Genomic DNA, 17,819 nt, shown 5'->3' with positions numbered 1-17,819 from the left:
TGCTAGTAAAGGAAATGGTAAGAGGATGCAGCGAGAATGGGATATGGTGGGGAGGGAATGGTGGGGGGTGGGGAACCAAGCAAGTTTTTCCATAGTAGCCTTTCTAATGAAAACTGCATGTATTAAAAGGATTTTAATGTAGCAAAACAAATGTTAAGTTGGCCTTTATAACAAGGAGGTTTTGAATACAAGAGCAAGGGTGTCATGTTACTGGGCCTTCATGAGACCATACCTGAAGTAATATGTGCAGTTTTGGTGTCACCTAGAAAAAAAGTAGGAAGTCACAATATGAGGAAAGCAACATCTTAACCAAAACCCTTGGCTGGAAACACAGATGTATCCAAAGAGAAAGGTTGAAAGACTCACCAAATGCTAAAGCTAGAAGCTAAAATGAATCCAAAGAGGAGACACAAGAGACTACAGATGCTGGAATCTGTAGCAACATTCTGTTAGAGGAGCCCAGTGGGGGGGAGAAAAGGAATTGTTGATGTTGTTTTGGGTCAAAACCCTGCATCAGGACTGAATCCAATAAAGGTTTTTTTCTGTCTGAAAGGAAAAGTGAAAATCAAATAAATTCACCCAAAGAATAGATACCATCAGTGGTGAAGGTTGGACCAGGATTGGGAAAGGTAATCAAAATTCATCAGATATCAGACCAGTAAGGTTCAGCCTCAAACTTCCATTGTCACAAATGTAAAATCTTCCATGATCCAACATGATTAAGCAATGTCACAGAATATCATTGTCTCTTGTTGTAAATTGTCAATTATAATTGTTCTTTGATGTATTTAAGAGTGGTTACGATGCAGTTTTATTTGTAAAATTGAAAATTGATCAACTAAAATAAACTCCTTTAATGAGTTTCAGTTCGACGGGAGTAGTCTGATTATTAAATTGCTGAAAATAACTTTAATAGCATTTAAATTATTTCATTGTTGGACCTGTGTATTTTTAAGTAACTACTTTTGAATACAAAGAAAACGTGTTAAAAAGATGCCCAACAATCACTACACATCTCCAAAAATGAACACAATTTAAAGAGCCTTTCGAATCCAAATTCTCAAATTTGATTCTAGAGCATGGTCAATTTTGTACAGAGCAGTGAAGGAGTGGCTAAACAAAGCTAGATAGTAATGCACATTTAAAATTTCCCCAAACTTTTGTGGTCCTTTCTTCAATCATGTTTGGATTGTACTGTTGTGCCTGGTAGAAATAAGTAAAAAACTCAACAACAAGGAGCTGCAAATTATTAACATTTCACATTTTTTTCAGGAGAGGAGAGATTTAACTAAATGGGAATTTGCCTTTATGTTGTACTTAACAGGATATCCCAGTCACTTCACAGACAATAACTTTTAAAAAAACATTGGAATATAGAAAATGCAGCAACTAATTTGCACAAAACATACTCCACAAACAATAACATGGTACCAGACAACCCAAATTTGTTATGTTAACTGAGTAATAAATCCCCACACATTTTCCAAGTAAGTGAGTCCCAAAAAGAAAACACCACAGATGCTGGAAATTAAAAATAAAAATAGAAAATGCTGGAAATACTCAGCAGGTCTGGTTGCATCTTTCAAGACAGCTCAACAGTATTCACTGACTGTCAGCATCTAACCTTTGCCCAAAATCCTTTTAAATCCACAACCCTCTTCCACCCGGCCCCTGCCATTTCTCCTCTATGATCTCCTGGACCTGGCTTCAACCTTGCAATTTTCCTTTACTTGCTCTGCACTAAACACAGAATGCAAAGGAAACATATTTCCTGATTCAGGGCCAATCCATTAGCTCCTGATGTCTTGGATGTTAGGTACAAATTAATTCGCAAGCACTAGTTCCATGACCAAAGTGGTCATTGGTAACCACACGACAATCATTAATAAGTCACTCCAGATACCAAAAAAAATTAAGCACTTTTGCCTAGTTTCTTGCCTCCTCACCCAAACACACTGGGATGAAATTTGCCAGAGCACAAGTATCTGGTAGTGACTCGGAAGCCAATTTATTCTATTTTCTTTTCCATTGAAGATATACACTTACACACATAATAAATATTTTTCAGCACATAAATGTCAAGATCCCTAAGGAACTGTCTTTACAGAGAAAAATAACTGGCTTCAACAAGTACTTGAAGTGTGAGTCTTTCATTTCTGTCAGTGACTTTCCTAACATGACTATCTTCCAGAAAAAGATTGATCTAACGTGTATTCAAGGTAGTAAACTCTGCCAATTTTACGCAAAATTGTTTTATATTGATGTAAAAGTGACAACAGTAACTGAGAAAACACATCAAAACCCTTACCCAAACATTCTAAGGGGATCCAGTAATAGGAAGGGAGTTTCAAAAACTCTTAAATCTTACATTGTACACAGCAGAACTTAAGCTTGGAACAAAACTTTACTTTGAACATTTCTAAATGTTCCATGGGGCATCCAAAGAACTTTACAAATCTACACACCAGAAATAAATAACCAAAGTGTCAGATCAAACAGTTGTGAAAAATGTCAGTTTAGTCTTGATGTTTTATATTTTTCCTATAAATTATATTAACACCTGCTACAACATTTTTAAGAATAATGTCTATTAAATACCCTGATTGGGAGTAGACCAAATAGACCATACTCCCAAAAGCGCACTAATTTGCCATTAGAAAATGGTGAGTTCAGTCCAGACAGTACTTTCTATGATTTTCCCACCAAAAGCAGCATTATAATTTAAAGGAAATATTAAACCTCGCCAAACTCTCTACTGTCATATGTTAGTACTCCAGAATACTATATTGGCTATGAAGTCAAGTTTGATTTTGGTAATTATATAGACTGAAAACGGTGATATAATGTAATTCTGCTAAGAAATCAGAGAAAAGTGTACAAACCAGAAGGAAGAAGTAGCCATATACTCCTGAAACCTCCTTCACCATTCAAAAGCTGATCCTGTACCACATACATTTTCCTGACCATACCTACAACCAGAGTATCCAAAAGTCTACTACATCAGCACTGAATGTACTCAACAAGTGAGGATTCACAGCCCTGAAAGAGAGAATTCCACTATTTAAAATGTAAAGAACTTTATCCTTGTCTCAGTCCTAATGATGATATGAAAATAGGTGGGAAAAGACTTAGGGAGAATTAATTTTTTGATGAGATAATGGAGAAGGCTGATGAGGGGAATGCAGTAAATGTCATTCACCTGGATTTTGAAAAGGCATTCATTAAAATTCCACAGAAAATGGAGGCCCATGGAATTAAAGGATCAGTAACAACATGGATAAGAAATTGGCTTTCAGAAGGCAGAAAACAGGGAGAAGTGGCAAGCAGTTACTTTTAAAACTGGAAGGTGATGGACAGTGATCTTCTCCAATGGTGCAAATTTTATCTTATGCAAAACTGTGAAAGTGTGATAGAGTGAGCAGAACAGTAACAGCTTGCAAGAAGATTTCGATAAACTAACAGAATAGGCAGATGTGTCGCAAATGAAATTTAGAGAAGTTTGAAACTATACACTGTGGCACAAAGAATGAAAGAAATATACATGTGACTAATAAAGATCTTATCTAAATGACACTGTCCTAAAGGTTGTGTGGAAACAGAGGAATTGGGATATATATGTGCACAAAAATGTACAAGATCTTGGGATAAATATAAAGCATATGGTACAAAAGGAGGAAAGTTAACTTCTATAAAACATTGGCCAGGCCACAAGTGGAGTAATCTGCCTAACTATGCTCACCATGCTTTTTGAAGGATGGAAAAGTCCTCGAGAGGGTGCAGAAAAGATTTACTGAAATGGTTCCAGGGATGAGGAATTTCAACAAGAAGGTCAGACCAGAGCAACCAGCAGTGCTTTCACAGGTAAGAAAGTTGACAGAAGGTTTGGTAGACATCTTCAAGAACTAAGGGGCACAAATTTAAAAATTTGGTCAAAAGATAAAAAGGGGAAAAACAAGAAAATTTGTTTTTATTTTGCTCTGCAGAAGTTAATTATGGTCTGAAACTCACTGCCTGTCAGGGGTGAAAGAAACAATCAACCAGAGCTTTCAAGAGGGAAATGGGTAGGCCCTTGAGTGAAAATAATTTGTAGGTCTATGGGAAAATAAATAGAGAAATGAAACTGATCTGGTTGCTCTCCAAAAGCCAGCCGATCAGCAAAATGGCCTCATTTCATAGAATTGTTGGGGAATAAAATAAGGCATAGCTGCAAACAAGTCGAAAATGGTACCAGAGGAAACAGTGTCCCAGTTAATAGCATCACAAAGAATAGAAAGAGAAAAGATTAATTGGGTGAGCTTGGAAAAGTATTTGCAGTTCAACAGCTGACCAAGACAAACAGAGCACAGGGCAAGGTGAGAGAAGGTAGAAGTCAAACAAGAGTCAGTAGGGCTTTCTGTCCTGTTCCCACTTCATCAGTATGTCATCACATTAAGTTTTTTTTTTAAGTGACCAAGACATCTGCCTGACTTATGGATAAGTGCAAACTGATATCCAATTATGTTATTAGGATCCTATTGTACATTTTAACAGCTAAGTCACTGGGGCATGCTGTAATACTCAAAGAAATCTTGTGCATAGAAAGGCTGTTTTATGAAATATTTCCAGTTCCCCCCACCTCCTGAAGATATGGCTGGGACTCTACTCCCCTCAGCTCTCTGACTTTCTAAAAAGTATTGATTCTGCACTACTCTCATGACTCATCAGACCAACACAGCCTGGTCACGAGAGTCAGTCCTAAAGTAAATGTTTGGATTGTCCAACACAACTGAAATGATAATCTGCAAACATGTCAACAATTAGTACTTGAAATTAGCGCACCCGTCACCCATTCCTAAGTTAATTGGTGTCAAGGCTCCATCTCCTAAAGGGCATTCTCCACTAAACACATCAGAGCATTTGTTCCTTAAACCTCCTCTCAAATAGCAGCAAAAAAAACATGAGAGAAGGGATCATGCCCTCTGTTTCATAGTGATCTACACAACCTGACACAGGAGAAAGAGTGTAGGAGATAGATCCTCTATGGCTGGAGGTCACCCAGAGCAGGTAAGAAATGACAGTAGGAGATGAATCATCCCACAGCCAGGGGAAATAGTGCATTAAATTCCATGATCTGAGCAGCTATGTAGAGGTAAATGCTGTAATCAACCCTCCTACATACACCCACCTCATGCATACACACACTGTTCAAAACAAGCATCTCTAACATCAAACAGAGGGAGAACCTTTCAGAGACAGTAGCACACCAGGTCAAAGAATAGTGTTCTTCTTCTTTCAGACACTGGAATAACTTAGACCCTGGCACAGCTAATGACGATGTTTTGGATATTTTGGTATGAAAGTATCTGCTTGAACTGCATCACAGCAAAATGTGTTGTGTCTATATTTACATGCACATGTCCTGGCCATTCATTCGCAAAGACCAGAAAATATTTTGTGTTTTAACGCCCTACTGACTCTTAACACCCAAGGATTCCCACCCTTCCACACCACCCAGCCATCCCAACTATCTGGAAAGGAGCACCACTTTGCAGAAAGATGAAGACACCTTTTCACTGCATCTGATACTATATATAAAAAAAACACCAATTCAGATAATAATACTGAAGGCTGAACAAGCTAGTTTAGAAGCACATCTTTTGCATGGAGTAACACTTGGCATTAATTAGGCCAGAGAGTATAGTGCTAATTCCACAAATGAAGAGATTGCACTTCACTACTCTCCCAAAAGATTTTGGTAAAGATAACAAACAAAAAAGGCTATTATGGATACATGAGCAAATTTAAGTCAGCTTATGCAGGAGTTTATATGCAATCACTTGCCACAGTTCATGCATAGGAAATTATATAGCTGTTTCCATTGGTAACTTTTGCACGACTCAATACCAGATGGCATTGGCATTTTCACTTACAGGCTGATGGAGCTGTCTGCTTCCATCAAGACACAAAATGTAGCAAAAGTCTTCAAGCCTCAGTTGAACATCATACATATCTTAGAAGGCCACTTTTGCCATCTGGGAGAAGACTGCTATTCTTCAAGAACTGACCAGGAACACAATTTTGATATCAGGGAGCAGACAGTATTGGTAATGGTTTGGAGGCTTTGACGCAGCTGGGTTACTGCAGATACACTGCCCATTGTCTTCCTGGTCATGAGAATGTTATATTGGCATTGTGGATCTTCTGGACAAAATGCTTGACCATTTCATCAGAGATATGAGCACAAGACCTCATGGCAACACCCACGATTCAGGCATTGGACCTCATCACAATAATACCATTGTCCAAGCAAGATGCCACGAGCATGTCTGTATCACTCATGCCACGATAGGTACCAATGATTGCCACACTACTGCCTAATCCACTCTCACCTTCATTAACATAGCCCCAAAAAAATCCACCAAAGAAAATCAATGTTGAAAGTTAAGGTCCCCACAAAGGTAGCTCATCGCAGATAGGACCTGAGAGACAACCCAACAATTCCCAACCCACAAGAGCCACGGAGTATCCACAATGCATGACTGTCCTGATGTTTAGCATAATTAGTAGATGTGAAGGCATTCTTGAGTCCTCTACCCAAAAACATCACGACTGGTTTGATGAGAACAACCACAAGATACAGGAACTAACTACCCTAACACAAAAGGGGCTGAAAAGGCAATGCACCAACTGAACATTAACATGGCCTTCAGGAGAGTGAAGTTCTGAAACTTTACAGAGGAACTTCAGAAACAAATTCACCTCCCACTGGTGAGCAGAGGAGGACATGCCAATGCACCTTCAATGATGGCAACTTTCGCAAAAGGTGACAGATTTGTTTGCAGTAGCTATAAAGAGGTCTCCCTGGGATCAGCCACCTGGAAAGTTATTACCGGGGTTCTCAACTGCCTCCTACTAGTGGCAAAATAATTGATCTGAAAATTGCAATGTGGATTGTGACCATTAAGAGGCACAATGGACATGATATTCACTGAGCAACAACTCCCAGAAAAATGCAGGGACAGTATCAACCATCATTGGCAAGTTTTTTTTTGACATTACTGTCAAGTGAAAAAGACTAGGGAGAATCTTCCTCGTAACTGCCTGCCCTCAAAAATGTGTTACCTTTCTACCTCTGCTGCATGATGAGATGCAATCTGTAATTCTCACCAACAGGTTCACTGAATACTGGAGTGAAACAAGACTGCATCATTGCTCCAATTCTTTTCTCCATCTTTCTTGCTGCAATACAGTCCCAGGTTATGGCAGGGTTCCACTCCTGTGAACCATTCATAATCTGAAGCTGTCCATAAATCAGGCATTCATATGCTTGGGGGGACCTGTATTGCAGGACACCTCCAACAAACGCCCTGGAGTGGAGTGAATCTACAGGATCAATGGAAACCCACTGAACCAGATTGCCTCCATTCCAGAATCAGGAACAGTCAACTTGATCACCAATCTGTAATAATTATGCGAAACTTGTGTGTATACACATACTTGAACATCGCCACCTCAGTCACGTGAGAATGAGCCTTATATCAAACATTTGCTAAACAAAGATCCTCTACCAATCTACACATGCTGTACTGTACTGCTCCTGCTGCGCAACACTGCCTCATCTGCAATTCATATCCACAACATGACCCCGGAAAATGTGGTCCACTTTCCATACCTCAGGAGCCACCACTGAATGAAGGCAAATACTGATGATGAAATTCCTGCTGCCCATCACGTCACAGCAGATTCCATTAGACCATCCAGAGGGAGCTCATCTTTGTCACTAACCCATTAATGCAGCTTCTGCTGAAGTAAGTTATAAACAATAATCCTATGTATAACTGAGAGATGAAAGCATCCTGAAGGCTGGATGTGCAGCCAAATCTCCGGCATATGAGTAAAGGTTTAAGACAAGTAGTAGATTTGTTCACTCATATAATCAGAAGCACAATTATTGAGGCTTTCTGGTGAGATAAAGATCAATTGTTTGTTTTGCACATTTCAGAGATCACTTTAATTGAATTTCTCAACTGTAAACTGAAACGTATGAATGGAATAGATGCCTTTCTTGTACTCGCCTAGCTCAGACATTTACCACATCATGCTGAGAACCTTGGCAAGTTACTCATAACAATGGATGAGCATATCCAATGTCATGCACCATTCATTAATCGGCATTGCCTGCACCATTGATGATCAATATTTTGGTCTCATGCTCTATAAAGCACAGCGTTTCTGTAACAGTGAACCATGCAGTGATATTGATTTTCCAAGGGCACTGGAAAGCACAATGTATGGTTCCTTGCTGGTCTCTCAAATAACAGTTTCCTAAAGCCTCAATGCTATTCCTGATACTCTGTTAAATAACATGGATGTCCAGCTGTCAAGTCTGGTAATGGCATTGTGATACAATCTTGTTTAGCCTTGAAATGATATGACAAGTGATATTACCAATTATACTTCTATTATTGTCTTCTCAGCTACACAGATTTTAAAAAAGTCAAAACTTTTTAACAATTCCATTTTATTGGAATGAATGATTCTTCTTTGTATTCTCACAAATCCTATTGACTCCATATGCTAATGATGAAACCACATGTGCTGAATCTCTGTAACTATGAGCATCAGGAATGACAGGCTGCTTGAGGCAGAGAATCTTATTGAAGCTGCTTTTAAATCCCTGTTATTTGCTTAACAGAGGTGGACGAGCAATGCTCTTGGTGGAAGATGCCCAATGTGCAAGCATCTTTAAGGTTTCAGTGTAACAATGGTTAAGACCTTCAGAACCAACAGGTGATGAATACACCAGCTGAAGTGCAGATTAGAAATCAGTCAATAATCTCTTTCCATGTTTGCCAAGAGAATACCAAAAGCAAGTGAAGTGAATGTGACCCATCATTTCCACTCATTTTCTAAGATAGTGAAGTGGAGTTCTAGTGGGGTTCTCAAGGAATAGCAGATGATCTTGTTAAATAACAAAGGGAGAATCTCTCAGATCATAATGCCAGTAAATAAACTGGTCCTGGTGTTATGCTCTGAGAGACTACCCCTTTCTCATCTAATAAGATCACCTGCTATTCCTTCTCCTCCTCGACTTTCTTGGCTGGGTCCATATGAGCCTTGGGATTCACTAAAATACAATTTAGTTGAACTTGCTGGAGTATAGACAGGAATCAGAAGCCGAGGAAGGAGGAGATGGGGCTCATCTCAAGATCCAGCTTCTTGAGCAGGCAGTACCTGAAATAAGTCAAGCAACACAGACCATAATGCAAATTCACCCAATTATAGTATTGCCATGAGAACTTTTTTTCACGATCAACATAAATTGCAGAGTCAAGGATTGATAGCCTCTGCAGATGAAGATATCTGAAGGACAACCCCAAGCACATCAATCAATAAATCTTCAGGAGGCAAAAAATGGTCTAAAATACTATGACCTTGTTCAGTCTAATTGTCTCAATACCAAGTCCATTTTCCTTGGGTCGAATAGCATCAGTAACCTCCCTAATGCAACAATGTGCAGCTAACTGGTATGGATCGGCCACAACTGTCTGGAGTGATTCAGATGATGTGAAATTGAGGGTGGCAATACCCTCTGTGGGCAGATCAGTTCCGGAGGTGCACAGCTATAGATCTGCTTTGTTACATTGACTTAGAAAACCTTAGTCACTGGACTCTTTGCTACCAAGTGAGCTGACGATGAGAACGTGGCTCCCTGAGCACTCTTGGGAGATTTAGTCTAAAAATATTAACCTTTCTCCTCCTTCTTCAGGGTTACCAATCACGTATGCACTGCCTCCAATGTCCATCCAATTTGTGCAGTACTCCTAGTGGGACCACCATGGAAGCACCCAATACACAAGGACTGAAAGACATGCTACTTCATTTGCATACCATGAAGTCAAATTTCTGATGCACATTGGAGAATATCACAAAGGTCAGTTGTATTTCCCAAGGTATGCTATCCTTACATAATAACCAGGTATGAAGATTTTTGCACAAAAATGTTCAGAGAACATCTAAAAACAGCACACTCCACAATCTAATTTCTAATCATACACTTCTTTGTATGTTCCATTCATGACATCAGTTTAGAAACAATTCATATATAAAATTATATATACACAAGGTATTCAGCCTCCCACATTGAGCTTACATCAGTCTTTGTCAGAACAATGAACACCTCATCATCCTACTAGGCACATTACATCCTTCTGGATTTGGCAATAAATTCAACAATTCCAAATAAACAGCAATTCCAGCCTTTGTATGCCACATTTCAAACATTCACGGCTTCTTTTTCTTCTGGTAATTTCAGATGTTATTTCTCTGCTTCCACCTACCTCTTCTAGACCTGCATCCTGTTATCCATTAATGCATTTACCATCCTCTTTCACCCAACTCCATCACCACTTTTGTCATTCAATCCCATCTGCCAGGCACCAGATCAGACACCTTTTTGTTCGCTTCATTCCTCCCCACTTCTTCTGCACCTCGAAACGTGTGTTCTATTTTTTCCAGCTCTGAAGATCAATCAGAAACGTAACACTGTTTCTCTATAGATGCTAGTCGACTAGCTGAATATTTCCTGCATTTTCTGTTTTATTTCAAATTTCCACCTTTCAGAAATATTCTGTCTTTAGCTCAAATATTAAGAAGGTACACAATGCAATAATGAAGTTTATTTTTAAACTTTTGCCATAACAATGGTGAAAAATGAGGAGCAAAGTTAATACTGCCTTCTGGAACATTTATTAGCTTAAATTTGTTTAAGATTCCTACTATAATGGGAATGCCAGCACCCAAAGGTTTTCTTCCAAGAAGCACGCCACTTTAATTAGAACAGTATCACTAATCCTTCACAATCACTGGATCCAAATACTAGCATTCACTACTCAACAGAAGTGAGAGAGAATCTCCACACAGAAGAATTTACACTTGTTCAATGAGATGGTTCACCACCATGTTCTCAGTTAGGGATGCACAATAAATGCCAGGCTTGCCAGTGACACTCACATCCTGGAAAAGAAATACCCTCAGTAGTGAACTTACCGCTGCTTACCATCCCAAACCTTAGCATCACTGCTGATGCCACTTGTTCCAGGGGCATTCTGTAGTGTTCTGACACCTGAACTATCTGTAATGAACTACTGCAATGGCTGGCAATGAATTTGGCACAAGAGCTTTGAGAGACTTACCTGGACAATGCAATCTCTGACTTCTGCCTGGCTATGGCCGCTGCCCTCTGCGCTCCTTCCATACTCCTTTCCACCTTTTCCCGCAGCTTGTTGGTCCTCAGGGGGATGAGGTGCTTCTTCTTGCCCTTGACCAGCACATTGTTCTTATACTTGCCCTCCTCCTTGCGGCCGTCCGGGAAGGTGGTGCAGCCGTAGCCATGTCGCAGGTTGTCGTGCCACTCGCCCTCGTACTTGAGGCCGCTGGACCGCTCGCTGACGCCGTAACCCGAGCGCTTGTCGCTCTTCCACTCGCCCATGTAGCTCTCGGTGGTCGTGGCGTCGATGTCGGCCTCGATGGGCGGGAAGTCGTCGGCGCCGCCCTCGCCCAGGCTTACGGTGGAGTTGGCGTCGCTGGCGGCGGAGCTGAGGCCGGCGTCGCTCTTCAAGAAGCTCAGCTTACTCCTCTGGCTGGCCAGGGAGCTCTTGGACTCGCTCTTCCTCAGCTTGCCGAGCAGCGAGGCCCTTCGGAACAGTCCCTTCCTCTTGGGCTTCTGCTCGGCGTCGCCGGCGCTGTGCAGGCTGAGCGCGAAGCCGCCGCGGCTCGGCCCCAGGGTGGCGGCGGCGGCGGGTGTGGCCACCGCCAGTGAGTCGGCGGGAGGCTCGTGTTGCAGCACCGCGCCGTTGCTGTGCTCGCTGCGCAGCGAGGTGAGCGAGGTCCGCAAAGGCGAACGGATCATGGTGGCCATCCCATACGGAACACTCTGGCGCACTCCATAGCCATGGCGCATCCCTCCTGTGAACTGGCCCTGGTATGTACCTGGAAATGCAACCACACAGATAACAACACCGTTTACTCAACAGCCTCAACTATTGTCAAATAAAAGACATTTGATCAGGTAGCCCACGTATGTGGATGATGTTGCCAACCAACAAAACAGATGTATCTTGGTGTATACCTCATTGCACGCCCTTGCTGCTCGCAATTTACCTGCCAATATGTTTTTATAAAATTTGTTAAAAGAGGGTGAAATTTGCTCTGGAAGCGCATCTTTTCATTAATCTAACAATTAAAATGGAACATCAAGACGCCCTTCTTGATTGGTTCCCAAATTATTTGAAGGGTGTGGGGCCTCTGCTTAAGGTGCAAAACAATAACCTAAGTTTTACAATAAGCGAGGAAGCCCAATGTGCAAATGCAGCATTTCCCCAGCGAAGTGACAGCACACAGCATCCTAGCACATGTCCGGGCGAATGCAACGTTCCAAATTTGCTAGCTGCTCTTTGCCGCCAATTTCTTGATGCAGCGCCAGCTAGAGGAACGGAAAAAAAGTATCAGGTTAATTTCCATTTTACTGCACATTTAGTTTTGGTCAAATGTTTCGGGCCGGACTTTAGTATTTGTTGTTTATTTTTAATATTTTGGAATTTTACATTTTATTGCTTTTATTGGAAATATTCAAATCATTTTGCTAGGTTTGACGGCTGGCCAAGCCAAGTGGCATGTCAAATTTTTATTCAACTTTTTGACTAATGGCTTGGCCCAAGACTTCCTAAATTATGCTTCAAACACATCCTAGATCCCATTATCACTTTGGGTCACACCGTTGGGGATCTGGATGTCTTTTTTCCCAGCAAGTTTAAGATCCTAAATAAGAATTACGTAAGTATATACACAAGTCAGCGTGAAGTACAGGTAGCTCGTTGTTAACATCAAAATCTAGACCATTGACTTATGTGGATGAAGTCAGATGTTAACTATCTGTAAAGACTAAATAGGTTGGAATCCTTTTTAAGAAATAGAAGGATGAGGGCTAACTTAACAAAGATATTTAAAATGATAAAGGGATTTGGCAAGGTAGATGTATTGATAATATTTCCATATGTGAAGCCAAAACTAAGGATCAGCTAAGGACAAGATACTACTAAATCCAATAGGGAATTCGGGGGATTTTTCTTCAATCAGAATGCGAAACCTCTATACTATTTAAAGTAGATAATGCAAGTAGCATAGATACTTTCAAATGGGGGAGTTTATTAAGAAGATAAAAGAGAAAAACAGTTTATGATGTTAAGATGAGGTAATGCATTTGAGAAGCATCAACATTTGCCTGTACTAGTGGGCGAAAGCCTGTTTTAAATTTCTGTGCTATAATGTCCATGTAATTCTGGAGCTTAGTCCTTATTGTAATTTAAATGGCATCTCAATTTACTTAATGTTAACTTAGCTGAATCAAATGGTGTGAAGTTTCTTTAAAGGCAAGTGAATGAATAGGGTGGAGAAAAAATTGAAAAATGAATAAATCAGCATCACACAAATTCCAGAACTATATTATTATTTTAAAGCCCAATAGGTTCAATTATTTGTTGGTTTTGAATTTATAAGTGTGGAAACTGATTTTTGCAGAAAATACAATTTAGTAACTGAGAAAACCAGAAATTCTCTGACAAAAATTTAAAATACTGGGAGCACTCAGCAGGTCCACCAACATCAATGAGAAGAGAAACAGAATCGATATTTCAGAACGGGGAAAGTGAGCAAACAGGTGCATTTTAATTTGTGGGGGGTGGGGGGGGGTCAGCAGGGGAACGTTGTGGAGAGTACAGACGGGGTGCAGACCAAAGTTGTGAAGGTAACAGATACTCTTTTAAAAAAAAAGCAATCTGAGACATTAAGATAAAAAATTGAAACAGAAAAGTTCAACTGCATCTGTGAAGTGGGAGGGAAGACATGGGAGGTTACCTGAAAATGGGTTCAGTTTCATGGGCTGCAGTGTACCCCAATGAAAGATGAGGTGTTGTTCCATAAGCGTACAATAGCCAAAAACAGATCAGAGTAGGAGTGGGACCCAAAATCAAAGTGACGTGAAACGTTCGGCAAGGTAGTCACCCAATGTGTTTATTTTTCCCCCAATCTATATTTTAAACAAAGCAATGAATAGAGTAAATTGGAAAAATTGCAACTGCATTGCTGTGACATCCAGAAGATGGGTCGCTGGATGATGGGAGAGGAAGTGATAAATGGACAGGTGTTGCATCTCCTATGATAGTATGTGAAAACACCTCGGGAAGGGAGTGAATCAGGGAGTTGTAAAGAGAATTTTCTCCTTGGAATGCTGAAAGGGGTAGGGAGAAGAAGTATCAGATGGTAGAATCCTATCAGAGGTGGTAGAAGTTATGGAGAATAATCCATTGAATGTGGAGACTGGTGCAATGGAAGATGAAAATGAGGGAAATCCTGCCTGCCTTTTTCTTGCTGGGAGGAGAGAGAGTTAGAACAGAAGTGCAGAAATTAGAGGAGATCAGAAATGCCCTAATACGTCTGGAGTCATCACCTGTGAACAGTAGTTTATTATCCCCACTTCAATTCTCTAAAATTGGTCACTCTTCTAGAAGTAAAACACACAGATATCCCCAGTTTTATCACAGCCTGATTGCCTTTTGTATCTAATAAGACCTCTGTGGTTTGGTATGTGTTCTTTCTGCCAGCAGTTTAAAATTATAAGCAGTCAGATCAGGTCAGAAAGGAAGTGTGCAAGTTCCTGACTTAACTACCTCCATTTCTGCATGGTCAGGCAGGTGTCAGGGTAGAGACCAATGATTCATTTGCTTATTAATAAAGCGTCAGTTGTGGCTGTTCCCAACATTGCCCAACTTAACCTTTACAATATATTCAATCATCATAAAGTAGAAACAAGAGATGGTTATAAACTCTTACAAGTAAAAAAAAACCATCCAAAATATTGCAAAGTAAATACTGTGACTTTTAATTTGGAAGTTAGTGGCAAATGATGAGCTGTTTAGTACAAGGTTAACAATGGCTATACAAATTGAAAAAGTAAGAAATATTAAAATTTAAAATAGTCCACTTGAGAAAAGAACAAAGGTAGCCAGTGTTGAATCATGAACATTGTCCAGTAGGCCCTTGCAATGATAATAACTATTTTACTTATGGAAGATTGTGTGACAACATTTAATATGGCAATAGACCACAAATCTGGATGTTCATGATTTAAAAGCAACAAAACTAGAAATGAAAACAGAAAATGCTAGGAATACTCCACAAGATAGACTGCAGTTCTGGAAAGAAAGGCGGTAAACATTTCAGGTCCAACCTTTCATCAGGACTGGGAAATATAAGGAATCAAGTGCATTCTAGTTTTCCAGAGAAGAGGAGTAGTGGAAGGAACAAGAGGCATATTTGCAATAGGGTGGAAATTACGAGAATCCAGGTGGTACAGATGCTATTGGTGCTGTCAGAGAGAGGGTGGTGAAAGTTTGTTAGTCATAGTTGAACTGTTGTTTGGGGGAGGTGTAAATAGAGGAGGCAAAGGAAGAAAGAAAACATTGCTGTAACTGAGATACAGAACAGAGCAGTAGCTGGAAATCTGAAGTGAAAGTGACTGCTGGACATACTCAGCAGCCCAGTTGGCAACAATGGACAAAGAAAAACTGAGTTAATGATGCAAGTTGATTAACTTTTGTCAGATGTTTATGGAAGTCTAAAATTATCTTATAATTGAATGGGAATTGATGGTGTCACAATATCAAACCTTGGTGTCTGCTCATGTTTGAGCTACAAAAATTGGCCTTGAAAGCTGTCCCTAACAATATATTGTTACAATCAACAAGGATTTTTACAAAAGCAGTAACTTGAGGAGAAAGGCCTGGTTGTCACAGACTCTTATAAATAAGATGCAAGCCTACCTACGTAGAAAAAATGCTCTGGATGCCAGCAGAAAACAGGCAGTACTTCAAAAGCCACATGCTACACCCCTTTATATTCAGTTGTTTTGATGTAATGAAAGGTAGCTGTTGATAGGATGTTGAGAAATATTGCCCAAGACAAATTCTGCCTCACTCTCTTAATTGGAGATCAGAGATTAACCCGTTTGTTTGACACAACATATTGTAGGTACAAAATCCTGAACTAAACTTCTATGCATGAGAAAGTGCAAACTCCTGAAGGTGGTTACATACTCTATTACAGCATATTTACTTTGAATCAAATTTAAATTAGTACTATTTCTTCTAAAATAAAGCACTGTATCCTTTGGTTGTCATTTTAACATCTCTTTAGCATGATTCAATCTGACTAATTATAACCAGAAACTCATACTGTTTAAAAATAATATAAGGTGCAAGATGGAATGATGCAAACAGCAGAAAGGAAGAAAAAAAACTTGCATTTACATTGGACTTTTAATAATCTCCAGACATCCCAAAGTGCTTTGCAACTACTCTAAGGTGTAGCCGTTGTTGTGATGAAGAAGTGCAACAACTATCTGCTCAAAGCAAGATTCTAAGATAACGATGACCATATAATTTTTCGGTGCTTTTGATTGAAGTATAAATATTGTCTAGAATAAAAGGACACTCTTTTCTTATGTGCACAATTTGTGTAGCATTAGATCTCCTATAATCCACAGGTGTTTAAAGACTAATCTGAAAAGCTGCAATTTCAACATGTGTCAATATAAATTATGCACTCAAATCTCTAGACAGGGACTTGAAACCACCATCTTCCAACTCAGATCTGTGTAGGGGCAACAACTATGCAGTATATTTACAAATAATTATCTGTATTCAGTATATTTATAAATCTTTATCTGTCTTCAGTATATTTATAAATCACCTATATTTGTAAATCAATAAAGCAAAATATCCCAAGTTTGTTGATGACACCAAGACAGGTGGTCATAGATGGATAGGTAGGCATAGATGGAAGTTTTGAATTACAAACAGAAATTAACAAAAGAAATGAATGAACTAAACTGTGGCAAATGTGAGGTTATCCTCTTGATATCCAAAAAGGTTAGAACGGAGTATTTTACAAATGGTAAACAGTTAGAGCCAGTGGAGATCCAGAGACTAGAGGTCCATGTACTGAGATCAATAAATTGCCACAGATAGATACAGAAAATAACTAACAAGGTTAATGGAATGCTAGGCTTTATATCTAGAAGACTGGTGTACAAAGGGGCAAAATTTATACTACAGTTATACAAACCATGGTTAGACCATACCTGAAGTACTGTTCTGCACACCATATCTTGGGAAGGATATACAAGCTTGAGCAGCATCAATTTGCCTAAATAAAATCAGGACTTCAAAGTTCAATTCTGAGGAAAAATCATACAAACCAGGCTGTATTCTTAGGAAATTAGCTGGTTAGGGGTTGATACATTGCCAAGATATTAATAAGAACTAGGTGAGATTGGAAACATTTCTTCTGTCAGCAGGTAATAGAAACTTGGAACTCCTGCAAACAGCAAATGATGTGTAGTCGATTTAAATCTGAGAATGATGGATTTTTCATAATTAAAGATATTGAGGGATATTCGGGAAATGCAAGTATATGGAGTTAAGCCACAGATTAGCCATGAACTCATTGGGCATGGGTGAAGGACTAAATCTTGCGCCCTTGTATTCCATGTTCCAGATGCCAGAGTAATATCAATAATGAAGCCTGACAGCTGATTGGTTTTAATACACTAAAGAATACTGCATAAACAAAAGTAAGAAATAAAGGTCTTCTCTGTGATGCTATAATAGGGAAACCATACATCTGTAAATTGATTATATTAACACCAACAAGATATGCTTATTTAATGTTTGATTGCCATGATTTTGTATAACTAGCAGCTCCCTGTACATTAGGGATGATAT

General features: G+C 39.6%; 1 protein-coding gene across 1 annotated transcript in view; it reads right to left on the bottom strand.

Annotated features, from left to right (window-relative positions):
• The window catches only part of jph2 (junctophilin 2), a 79,348-nt gene that overhangs the window by 57,553 nt on the left and 3,976 nt on the right, over positions 1–17,819 (bottom strand). Inside the window, exon 2 of the mRNA XM_052031087.1 lies at positions 11,175–11,970. Coding sequence (XP_051887047.1) covers positions 11,175–11,970 — 796 coding nt within the window. The remainder of the gene's footprint in view (positions 1–11,174; positions 11,971–17,819) is intronic.

This window comes from Pristis pectinata, chromosome 16, assembly GCF_009764475.1.
Source record: "Pristis pectinata isolate sPriPec2 chromosome 16, sPriPec2.1.pri, whole genome shotgun sequence".
NCBI classification, from domain to species: domain Eukaryota; kingdom Metazoa; phylum Chordata; class Chondrichthyes; order Rhinopristiformes; family Pristidae; genus Pristis; species Pristis pectinata.
The sequence above is the reverse complement of the archived record's forward strand: the minus strand, read 5'-3'. Positions and strand labels throughout refer to the sequence as shown.